This window comes from Asparagus officinalis, chromosome 3 (assembly GCF_001876935.1).
Source record: "Asparagus officinalis chromosome 3, Aspof.V1, whole genome shotgun sequence".
Lineage (NCBI taxonomy): Eukaryota > Viridiplantae > Streptophyta > Magnoliopsida > Asparagales > Asparagaceae > Asparagus > Asparagus officinalis.
This window is the reverse complement of record NC_033796.1, coordinates 67,243,261-67,256,424: the sequence shown is the minus strand read 5'-3', so window position 1 is coordinate 67,256,424 and position 13,164 is coordinate 67,243,261. Positions and strand designations below refer to the sequence as shown.

The following is a 13,164-nucleotide window of genomic DNA, read 5'->3' as shown; positions in this document are numbered from 1 at the left end:
GTCACCGTGTGAGCATCTTTGATCGTGGAATTATCAAAGATGGGCTGAGAAGAAAATAACAAGAACACAAGAACAATTCAATGGTGGCGAAGGAAAATACCTTCTCTAGATTATGAGAATAAAATAGTTTATAATCTCTCACAATCTCACTAGAATTGATGAATAATCTTTCTCAATTCTTAAATACAATCTAATCTCTCTTGATTGCTTTTATTCTTTTTTTAAAAACCCTAAAACAATCCTTTATATAGGTGTAACAACGTGGATGGCAAAGCGGTAAATAACTAAGACCAAACCCTATAGGAATTCGTGCAAACAGAAACCCAAACGAACCAGGAAACCGTCGATGAGTCGACTCATAAACGTGCATGAGTCGACTCATGCCAAGTGAGTCGACTCATGATGAGGTGAGTCGACTAGTAAGAAACTTTTGACAAAACGGCTGGGTTTCGTGAGTCGACTCATGACAGGCATGAGTCGACTCAACCTGATGAGTCGACTCATGTACATGTATGAGTCGACTCACGGGCTGAAAATTGGATGCTTCGATTCTTCGATTCGTCGTCTCGTTCCATGCTTCAACCTGCATTCCACTGTGTTGTTTTACCCCTCTATTCTCAAGTTACCATGAGAATCATCTATCCTCAAGCTCCCATGAGGATCACAAATTCCAAAGAGAAGATACACCCATATCAGAGATCCCCAAAGCTTCGAACATACAATAGAGAAAAGGGTAGAGCGAAAGGCGCAAACCATACTCTTAAGTGTTTGATATACACTGAAACGATGATGCTGCTATGATTGTACATAGCCTGTCTTCTCCGTTGCCGACAGTGTAAAGCACTATGATTGTCAAACCGATCATAATAAGCATCCATCATCATCGAATGCACCTTGGAGTGAAATTTCCGAAGTAGATTAATCTGAATCTCATTCCGAACAGCGACGATCGGAGCAGAAGATGCCATTTCTAGTATAAGAAGATCGTCGAAGAAAATGATGAAGATGAACAATAATCGTTTAGATTGCAAAGAACTAGGACTTTGAAAGAAAGTAAAACTAACCCCTTAGAAGAGCAAGTGTACATATAGACAAAGACTCGGACACGTAGTGAGATCATAACAGTTGGACTCGACCATTGATGGATGGCTAGAAAGGATTTCGGAATTGGAGAATGACCACTCAATAACTGAAGTGCCACTCTATTTAAACATCACGCAATCCCCACTCAGAAACCAAAGCAACGCCAGTGCACGATCCCTTCTGATGTTAGAATGTCATGTCAATAGCGACCCATCAATGACCCCTCATAAATACGCCTCGAAATCCTAATAGGCAACGGTTTAATTTCACTTGGACTCGACTACTTGAGTTCGAGCGAAAGGTGCCAGTGTTGTATCATAGAAATGGTTGTGTTAATCACGCTCCAGGAGACGACGCATGTTTTGAATTAACTATACACCAAATCGACTCGACCCTGTGAAGGACGAGTCAAATAACGCATCACTCGACCCTTTTTCGAGAGGGGCCGAGTCGAAAGGCATTCTCACTATGACCCTATTGTTAAGGCCAACTTTGTACTATTTTATTTTGTAAGATCGAGTCATAAAGCTCTCAATCCAAAGTGGACTAATAAACAAGGCGTCTTTTCTTGGCCCTCTTGCAAAGCCAAGATGAAAGGCGGTTATTCTCGAACTCCTCGCTGACAGCCAATCACCATCACATTAAATGCACGGTCGGAGTTATCATTACATCCCCACTAAAGGTCTTGATGACTCATCTGACTTTGTCAACACCTTACTCTCCCTGTCACCGTCGCATTAATCACAAAGGTGACTCATACCACCACAGCCGATACCTGTAAAATATCTCCCTGTCACCGTCGCATTAATCACAAAGGTGACTCATACCACCACAGCCGATACCTGTAAAATATCAGCCGAATAAGCTGACTGCTTGGACTCGGCTGAAGTCACACAACTGCCCTTCTGGATCTGTTATAAATAGTTACATTGCCTACTGCATGAAGGTACACAATCTTTTGCAATATAATACATATCAATCATACTTTATCTCCTCCACTTAAGATCGATACCGACTTGAATGTCGGAGGCGCCCCGGAAAACCCAATTCTGATCCTCTTACATATTGTTTGTGTGCAGGATCAAATCCTCTACTCAATAATTAACCATTAAAGAAAATTGAGAAACCCGAAACTCTCCATAATCCACACTAAACTCCCCTATTAAATATCTGATATCAACACAAACCACTTATAATTAAGGAGATAGTGGAATTAAATAATTTGTCTTGTGCTACACACCTTCCTACTAATAATGTAGTATAGTGCTCATGGAAGATTTTTTGTTTCTTATTAGGTTGTGCGACCAATCATCCTAAAGTTTCTTATTCTAGAAAAAAGCTAAAATTCGATTGATAAGAAAACAGACGAACCATGGTAATAATACTGAAACAGTTTAATTATAAATAGGGTGTAATTATTGTGCAGGCTTCTCGCAAGTACTTTGGATAATGAAAATAACCGGTCGTCCTGCTCTGTACTAAATTAGCTATTTCAAAATAGGATCGCATACATGAACAATTAACATTTTCCCAGACCAATCATCCTAAAGTTTCTTATTCTAGAAAAAAGGCTAAAATTCGATTGATAAGAAAACAGAAGAACCATGGTAATAATACTGAAAACAGTTAATTATTATTAGGGAGCAATTATTGCGCAGGCATCTCGAAAGTGCTTTGGATAATGAAAATAACCGGTTGTCCTGCTCTGTACTAAATTAGCTGTATCAAATTTGAATCACATACATGAACAAGTAACATTTTCCCCAGAGGGAGAACAAACAGTAAACATTAAGTAGTTCTCCGCACACAATATCTTGTTATAACTTAGATTAACACTGATAAAATGAAGTAGCTACGTCAACACTAGCCCAAAATGTTGACGGTAACCCCAACTACACTTTTACAAGAAAATAATACAAGTTTGTTCTGAAGGGAAAAGATGTGCTAGAGCTAAATAACATTGTCAAACGAGAAAAGAGGGGGTAGCATCTAACATATCACCATTGTTAATATCAGTGCAGCAATCACTATCAGTAAAGTTACAGTGACTCATTAGTGGTATGCGCAACAAGATTTGTGATGTGTTACAAATTGCCATTTGCTTCCTCCTTGTAAGATATTCTACATATCAGGCCAGCGTTGTTGTTTCATCTCCATCATCTAACATGTCCCCAGACACTTCATTGAACATGTACTGGTTCTGATACTCCATCAGATACTGAGTTGACCTCTTCACGTCAAGAAACAACTGATAAACCCTGCTTATGTCCTCCATCTCCACCACCTTCCCCTTCCTCTTCTGGCAAGCAAGAGCAGCAGCAGTAATCAAATGAATCGCATACCTCAACGACGTCTCAACTCCAATCTTCGTCAACAGCAATTTCGCCTCTTCAGACATATTGACATCTTCTTCATCACATCTGATATCGAGGATCTTTCGTATTTCCTCTTCAGTGTATGGATGTGTGGATATGATAAGGAGACGATCAAGAAAATCAGCGGGAATTCCGTGTGGAGACCTGTAGTTTGTGCCACGGATGGTCGTGATTCCTCGATTCGTTGCAATGACGAGAATAGGGGCCATTTCATTCTCCAATGCACGGTTGAGGAAGGAGAAGCATTCAATGTCGAGCATATGGACCTCATCAATGAAGAGAACGCCAGGGATGATTTCAGCTTTTCCTTCCTCTCTCCACTCTGCTACCTTTGTATCGATCTGTTCTCTCACTTCAGAACGAATTTCGCCAGTGTCTCCCGTAAAGAGGGCTAGAAAGCCCTGAGTCCTGTTCATTGGAAGATCCACAAAATCACAACATATCAAAATAAAACTGGAAAATGAAAGACCAAGAAAGTTAATCTAAGGAAAAGTACTCAGATCTGTCATTTTCTTCAAGACATGTTATCATTCCAAGAAACCAATAGTAGCCAAGAAACAATAATTAATACAACTATAAGAGGAAAACAATGATTCCCTTGCAGGCAAACAGCAATGGCATAGATGCTGGGATAGAAACTCATGCGTGCACGGTTAGGAACCAACTAAAACCATGGTTTAAGTAATCCCTGGAAATTTTGAACCATTAGCCTCAGGAGTACAAGGCGGTATCAATTTGCTGCATAGAGTTCATCTAATTAAACTAAAATTTTAAATTCCATGTGCTGTTTCTTCTCCCACAGTCACCTGTCTAAGAACCACATTTTTTGTCCCAATATGGATAACTTTCAAGTTGGATAACCAATTATAGGAATTCTATTAGAAATTCTTAAAATGAGCAAGTACTGGAAACCACACAAAGAGGTACACTACTCTGGCAATCTGCATGATCTTTACAAATTTATTCAAAACATAATTCGTTTGAATATGCACATCCAGTGCATCAAATAACCAAAATATCAGTGGGCAAGGCATTTAACTTAAAGAGCACATAATATGAGAGAGAAAATTAGCATTTGGTTAATTAATGAGATATGTTCAGTGTACATAATGCTCACAGGTCAGAAATGGTGGTATGTACATAAAGTTGTGGTTCAGAGACCTATCACTTCAGATAAGCTCTATTTACTTTGTAGGTCTGCAACTTAGGCCAAGAAGCCAGAACCATTGCTTGCATGTTCAAGTTTTTAACCCCCAAAAGCGACAGAAACATTCGAGAACCATTGCCCTTGCACATTCAAGTTTTAGGTACATATGAATGAAACATGCATGCATGCACATGCACATATGCAATACATTAGTGGATGTGTACATACATGTTTGTCAGAGTGAGCATGTTTATTCATGTGAAGGTGTGTATGTGTAAATTTGCTTGTGTAACATTTCACAGTAGGAACACTATGATTACAAGCCATAACGTTTATGAAATGTTAACATAAAATTTAACAAAAAGGTGACTATCATACTCCTTGCTTCACAGTTAATTTGTATGTGATCCTTAGTTCTTTCTTTCACACACAGTACACCTGGATCTTGAAACAAGAAAACTAATCAGCTAGATGAGTTTCTATGATAATATCTGCAACAGCATCTTGCATGGCTTCTGTCCTCTTGGACATCCATCTAGCTTGGATTTGGAATGTGTTCGACTTAGCCAAGGAAACATCACCGACATCTCGAGGCTCAATTTTTTTTCAATAGGGTCATTTTAGTTTGTTTTAAGTTAGTCCATTCAACTCAGCTTATTATAAATCACCCAAATTTTTGCTCATTTAAGAACCCCAATCTTCTACTGAGTTACTCCAAGTATATAAAAATAGATCTATTTAGCAGCACAAAAAGAAGCTAAGCAGTCGAAGCTTTCTTTGATCCAGCGCTTCTACCTAACATCAAATTCAATCAACTGGCACTTCATAATTTCGGGATTGATTGACTGATCGCTTGAATCCATTCTTAGCTTTAGTGTGCAGCATTTCATCGATCACCTCAATAGATGCCAAGAACAGTAGTAGAAAATTAAGAATCCTGAACAAGTAACACCCTAACATACAGGAACGGAGCTCCAGCATTGGATGATAGCTACAACAAGTCTCATCTGCATGGTGATGCAAAGTACAGTGCATGGATACCAAAGATATAATTGCAGAGCCCATTTTAGCCATCTCAACACCCGAACTGTTAAATTATTATGGGGAAAAGCGCGTCTCTGACATCATGGAACTGCATAGCTCATCCAATATATAAGACTGCAAGATTCACTTCCTTCAAGTTTTCCATAATTTTCACATGGATTTGAACACTCACTGTGGATTTTATTTGAGATGGTCCTCTGATAACTCCAATCTTAAAGCACCCATTTCCTAGAGTCTCTTAACCAACCTAGTTATGTCTGAAATGCATCTGACATCACATCTTAATGAATATTCGTCAGGTCTGCTTCCTTAATTTGGAAAAAGTGGTCAACAAGGTAAGCATATGCAATCTGATTTTCCTGTTTCGTTCATTGAGGTTTTTCAAATTTACTTTATTTCTAGGGTAAATGCAGTACTGTACATATATAAAATTTGTTTTTTGGTAACATCTATCAATTTCAGGAAACAATGCATATGTTATCATCTCTGAACCTTGAGTATAAATCTTAATTAATGCTAGTTCATTTCAAGTTTATGCCTTGTGTTTGTGTGCTTAAAGCTTTATTTATTCTTAAGTGAACATTTTATGTCAGATGTGTAAACTTATTTTGTCAACCATTGCAAAAATGAATTACCTAAGTCAAGTTAAAGTAACTGCATGTAGGAAGGTCAAGCATGCATCTAATTACTTGACAAATTTGTTAAAGATGGCTGGTCAGAAAAATGCACATGGCTAGCTGGATCAACTTTATAATTGACCTGCCTACTTGTAGCCTGCAGGAATAGGATGACTCGGTGGTAAATCATGACATTGGTTGTTTTTGCATAATATGACCAGAGGTTAAGTTCCAAAACATCTCTTAAAAAACCCATTTAAGCGTAAAAAAACACAAGCCAAGATAGCCTTTCCTCGCCTTTAGGCAAATATAAGCATTCAGAAAATGTCCATACTGAGAACTTGAGCAAGATGAATGCGGAAACAAAAACCAAAATCAGTATGTCCCTAAAACTGGCAAGTGCAATGTTGTCCATAACCTAAGATAATGAATGAATAGCACATGAGAATAGTAGTTGAATGATTACATATTTAGAGTATATAACATCTGAAAAGCATTTTTGAGCCAATGTCTTCAAATACCCAATCAAAAGATGCTTCATTGACTAGCACGAGTGTGAATAGAAGTTAGTCCCAGGGAATTTGTGATATAATCTTGAAACACAAATAATTAAATGAAAAGAAAGAACTGGAAAAAAAAGAAGTAAATGAATGCACCAAAAGCTGCAGAAACTTAAATCTTTTTAGCAATGATCAACCAACCACAAGTAAACAAGGTCTCTTTTGCTTACAACTTCCAGAAGAAAGAACATTGTACTATGTATAGGTCGATTGAAACATTACCTGGAAAGAAACTAAGGCAGTAACAGGTTACCTAAATAAGAGGAAGAAACCTTGAAGAATCCTTTTATTTGGAAACAATACAACTACAACAATGTACTGAATGGAAAAGGGGAAAAATTATTATAAATTGCGGTTAGCTGTCTGAGTCCACCCCACCAATCTTCTGTTATGTCAACCTAATTACGAGAAATTTTAGTGTATCTAGTTTCTTAGTTTCAATATTTCAATATGATATATCATGCTCCCAAGTGGAGGAATGGAACATTTTCCAATATTTCATTGTAGTATAACACGCTATATCTATGATCCTTGAGGACTACTTTATAATGGATCACACGTAGCAACTTATGTTGATTAAATGTCTTAATACTAGTCCTTAAAAGGGAATATTGATTGATAAGTCGAACATGAATATGATTAAAATAATATAGTTTAAAAAGTGTGTTTAGAAGTATCAAGTCCAGGAATTACTCAAACAAATAAATGTAAATTGAGACAATTGAACTTCATAAAAGATTTACCTGTAGGAATTGTTAGCAAATGTTATGCACATGAATAATTTAACAGAATGACGAATGGATAGCGGTCTACGGGAATTAAAAAACTAGCCAGGGTACCAATTGCGCAAGAGCATTTTCCCAGAACAATAAGATACCTGACATCGTGCAGGTTAACCAGAACAATCTATCTCCTAGTGGTGAGAGTGCATGATGGGCCAAATCCCAAACTTGCAACAATACTTCAGACCTATATTCGGTGGTTAAGAATACCAACTTGAAGAACAAAGATTGAACTTTGGTATGTAAATTTTAGAGAAAGAAATGGAGAGAGTATGGTTGAGATATTTCTCAAAATTGCATTTTGAGCTCTAACTTAGCTCTGCATTATATATGGAAGGAGAAATGCTAATACAAACCACAACCATGGACCACACAGCCTAACACACACCCAAACCAGCATCCATACCCAACCCCACACAATGTCCCCAATCACTAACCATCACCAGCTCGCTTACCCATTAACATAGAAAAGAACGAAAGAAAGAAACTTACATGATCTGTGTGCTCCTTCAAAAACTAAGCACACTACAAGAATTTCTCATGTAGCATGAACGGCCTTCAACATAACATTCACTTATATATGCAAGAGGGTTGTAAGAAATTTAGCTCTCTTAAGAATTTTCAAACACTTGATTCGACATCGCCTGCTAACCCTATCTTAATGCCTCAACATTTGATGGAAATATATCTCGAGTTCATAAACACCCCCTATGCACAAAGGAGAAAGTATACAACAAAGGAGAAAGTATACATACGTGTTCTCTACAAACAAAAGCAGGTTTGCCTAGCAATGTAGACATTACATACTATGTAACTCACATTAAATGCTTTAACAAAAGAAACCAGGCAAATGTACCAAAATCAGAACATGTGCTGATGCAACAAATCATTTTGAAAAATTCAAATCAATTTTGAGATACCGTATATTTACTCATGAGGAAAGGTTTACCGTCAAACATTAAAAATAAGAGTCAAAGCAACCAAACCTGCTATTGATAACATCAATCTCATGAAGCGTCACACAATGGACAATCTCCTTCCTTTTCTGCAACTCCCCCTCAGGACACCTAATAAACTTTGTTTGTGGACCCATGGCATCATAATCCCTTGACCTGCCAATTGACCTCCCAAGCTTTGTCACCTTTCCGGATGACTTATCCAATGCAATCACATCCCCACTCTGCACTTTCTCCTTGTTCAATGCCTCTATCATCTTGCCCCCTAATTCATACACCGTCTCCATATCTGTTGTCTTCATAGTCAACTTCCCCGTTTTGGAAGCTGACTTAGAGTCTCCTCCTGATGATAATAAAATGAAAATCACCAAAATGACTATTCAAAACTTTATGCACAATATAGTCATAGCAAAAGACCTACGTAGCATGGGTACTTCTATTTGGAGTCGTAGCCATACCCAACACCGTAATTTTAATGGACACTCATTGGATGTTAACATATCCTTATTCAAATGAGTACTCATTTACATATTACCTGTTTTATTTAGTCTAAAATATTCGACGTATACTTTTTCGACACACATCCTACACTTCACAGGCAATCTTTGAAATTCGTTGGGCACAAGATGTGTTTGTTTTAGCCCTTACCCGGTTCAAAAGAATCAAAACTATCTATTGCTCTTATTTAAGAAAAGCCCCATTTTGGTCATGTGGGTCAATTTTTCAAAATCCCAAAAACTACACTCAAAATTTTAATTCATTTCTACTTCATCTTAGGGTCAAATTAGGAAAATGAAAAAAAAATTGAAAAATAATAATAATCTTGAAAAGAACCCACGTTCCACAAATTCCAAAAAACATTAGCTATTTCTTTTGATAGATAACTGAGCCTTTTTTTTAATTACCGTAACTAATTATTTTTAACTCCCCTAACTAAATTCGGAAAAAGATCACATCTCACATTTGCAAATTGTAAGAAGCCATCACATCCGCCTGTGTAATGTGAGGTTGGGAGAGAAATTGAAATAAAGACGTACTTTTTCTCCTTCATTCAAATCCCTTTATTTGCAAGCTAATTTGCACAGGTACATGTCCGGGTGTGGGTACGGAACACGACAAATTTGTAAAGAGCAAGATACGAAAACACGGCTGAAACACATAGGATATAATCATAGTTCTCGGCTATATATGTAAACAACCCTTTTAAATCATAGTTCTTAAGACTAAAACGAACCCCATCATTATCAACAAGTTACAAAAATGGATGTTATAGAAAGAGAGAGAGAGAGTGAGAGAAATGGGTATGCTTGGTATCAAGCACAAGTTTTTGTGCTTGGTAGTAAGGTGGCATATGCCCCTCCACTCATTGAAATCGGGGCCCACATTCACATAGGTTGGGGAGTTGTTGGGAATTGGAATTAGTGGATGGGAATAGGACACCAAAACGGATACTTTATGCTTGGTACCAAGCATATCCACATTCACATAGCATGGGTATTTTATGCAAAAAATTTGTGCTTGGTACCAAGCATACTCATGGAAGTAGATTATGTGACATGATATGATACGGTATTATAAAAAAAATATCAAAAGTAAGTGAATACAATATATAAATATATGTAAGCTTTCATATTTTTTATTGTTACACCTAATTATATTTTTAATGTTTTCAAATTTTTTAAAACCTTCTTAATTTTATCAACATTCATTGTCATGCTCGAATATTTTTTTAAGTACATAAGGACTAAAACATGCATGAATTGTGTGCACTTGGGAGATACTATGATTATAAAGGTTTTTCGGATATGAATTTTAAAAAAAATTACATATCCATAGATAATAAAAGAAACATAGAAAGTTTGTAGGTATTTTATTTCATAACATGTGAAAAAGAAGAAGAAAATATTGATTTATTGTAGATAATTGTTATATATAAACGTATGTGTAGTAGTATCCCCATACCCTACCTTCTATGAATCTGTCGTGTCCCATAACCATATTCGTACCCCAAACCCGTAGCCGTGTAACTCAACACAAGAAAAGACTCACCATTAGCCAAACACCGCAAAAATGAAACAACCACCTATTCAAACATTCAAGTTCATATTAGTTGAAATGTTCTCAAGCATTTATATGATAAAGAACAAGTACAATAAAAAATTATAGTTACATCTGTTTTCTAGTTCTTTTTCCCTTCCGTAAATGTTGGTATAGCTGAATTTGCATTCACTTCTTAGCCACAATGTTAGATGCAATTTACTTAACTCTGGGCAGAATTTTATTAGCACTAAATTTCCTACCATCACTACACTACTATGAATGCTACACAATTAGCAAAGATTAATGAGCATATTGTGCCATGGTTTATTACCAAAAAAATTTTCACTGAATCAGCTAATATCTCAGTTTCAGTTTCAGTCTATTCATATATTGACCTAAATTTGAACCTTTCTCACAGTTTCAAACTCAATGTTAAGAAAATGATACAATTTATTTAACTCTGGCCAGAGTTTACGCATATTAGCACTAATGCTTACCGACTTCCATCTATTAACAAAAAAAAATGAACTTACATGTTCAGAAGTTATCTTTAAAGTTTTTTTTTACCATGGATTTTTTTTAAAACAAAGACATTCAACAGTTAAAATCTAGAGGCAGTTTCTTCTTCTCTCACAATTGAAATATAGCCAGATGACCTAAATTTCAAACCTTTCTCACAATTTTAAACTTGTACAGCCCAAAATTTACTAAATTTTAAACCCCAGCAAACCGCAATGCCAAAAAACAGAGTTACGAACATAAAACTTAATACCCCATCCTGCAAGCTGGCTGATCAATTGACCAAAGAATAAGCAAAAACACTACGCACTATCTTTAGAGTTTCTTCCTCGTTGATTGTTAACCAAAATACTCACTGAAATTAGTAAAAGCATACTACCCAATTAAAATGCATCATCGAGACTGGCCTAGATTCAATTTCAAACTCTATACTACCAAAAGGAAAAAAGGTCAATTCTCAAACCTGCAGCAGGGCGATCAATGGAGATCTCAACAACCTCCCCCTCAATAATCTCCCCCTCCTCCTTAATCCTCACCCCAATCGCCCTCCTAAAAGCCTGCATCAACGCCTCCGTCTTCGACATCTCGAGCGAAAACAGCTCCGACGCCGACACTTCGCTGACCGGCGTCTCCTGTCCTAGCGACTTGGCCAGCCGCCATCGCAATCGCGTTTCCGGTCCGGGCTACGCGCAGTACGCACGCCCGGCCCCCGCGATCTTTCCTCCTTGACGAGGTTGAGCATGAGGCGCTCCTTGGCGGGGCCGATTGCTGCCCCCACCCCTCCAGACCGAGCGGGTCCATCGACGATCTAGGCCCAGGCGCGGCTGTTGGGAAGTGGGCCCGCGAATGCGTTCGATTCGTGTAAGGTGTGATTCGAGGGTTTTTGATTCCCGCCATGGCTGCGGAGAGAGAGAGAGAGAGAGAGAGGTTTTGACAGGGTCTATCGAGGGCGGAGGAAGCGGAAGTTGGGCTAAGGGTAAAATACCTTCGGCTTGAAGTTGGGCCTGTAATTGGTCCGACTTGTATGGGCTGGCTTTCTTCCCTTGGGCTAATAGGTGGTGTGGGCGAGGTTTAGCATTGGTACCGGGTTTTCGAGTTCAGACATACCGAAGGATTATCCGTCCTTTTATGTATAATAATGTTATGATACAATGAGAAAGTAGAGAACTACTCTCAAAGATACAAAACAGTGCGACATAAGCACATTAAAAAAAAATCATGTATCATATGCTATTTTAATATTAAATTAGAAACCTTATATGATGGATTCATTTTCTATTTTATCATGCATATAAAATAGTAGTATGTATTAATTAAAGGGAAAATTACACTAGGCCCCCATGAACTTTTAACATTTTGCAATAAATACCCTATAAATTTTAAATCACACTAACACCCCACCCAAAAAAAAAAAAAACCCAAAGAACTCTCAAAAGTCATCCTAAACACCCAATAACTTTCAAAATCATACTAAACAATAAGTAACTTTTAGAATTGTGGTAAACCTCAACAAGTTTCTGCATTTTTGCATAAACTAGAAAAACAATTATTAAAAAAAGTTATTTTGAAGGAAAGTTTAGGCAAAAGAAAAAAAAACAAATAAGGTTCAGGACTCCAACCTTGAAGCAAACAATAGAAAAACGAATGACAAAAATGAGTAATTTCTAATTTTATGGTTGATAATATAAAAGGGCCCAAGGGGATTTTAATAATTTAAGGGGGATTTTGCTCTTTTTTAATCACGTGAGTTACATGTGTCACGTCAGAAGTAACAGTATCAACTTTATGGGTTTTCTATAAAGTTATTGGGTTTTTTGTGTGATTTTGGAAGTTATTAGGAGTTTAGTGTGATTTTTGAAAGTTCTTGGAGGCTTTAATGTGATTTTAAAAGTTATTTTAGGTTTACTACAAGACCCTATGAGTTAAGTATAATTTAACTATTAAGTAATAGATGATTTCTAATTTATAGTTTACAAAGAAAGATAATCAACTATCTCTCTTATTACACTAGAGGATCTTAGATATAGTTTAATATATTCGA

The 13,164-nt window shown here is 37.0% G+C and overlaps 1 protein-coding gene across 1 annotated transcript in view; it reads right to left on the bottom strand.

The window, feature by feature from the left end:
* The window catches only part of LOC109835241 (ruvB-like 2), a 36,221-nt gene continuing 25,884 nt past the window's right edge, over positions 2,828-13,164 (bottom strand). The window contains exons 6-9 of the mRNA XM_020403226.1: positions 12,629-12,657; positions 11,587-11,806; positions 8,595-8,907; positions 2,828-3,866 (exon numbers count right to left, since the gene is read on the bottom strand). Of these exons, the coding sequence (XP_020258815.1) occupies positions 3,212-3,866; positions 8,595-8,907; positions 11,587-11,806; positions 12,629-12,657 (1,217 nt within the window). The 3' untranslated portion in view covers positions 2,828-3,211. The remainder of the gene's footprint in view (positions 3,867-8,594; positions 8,908-11,586; positions 11,807-12,628; positions 12,658-13,164) is intronic.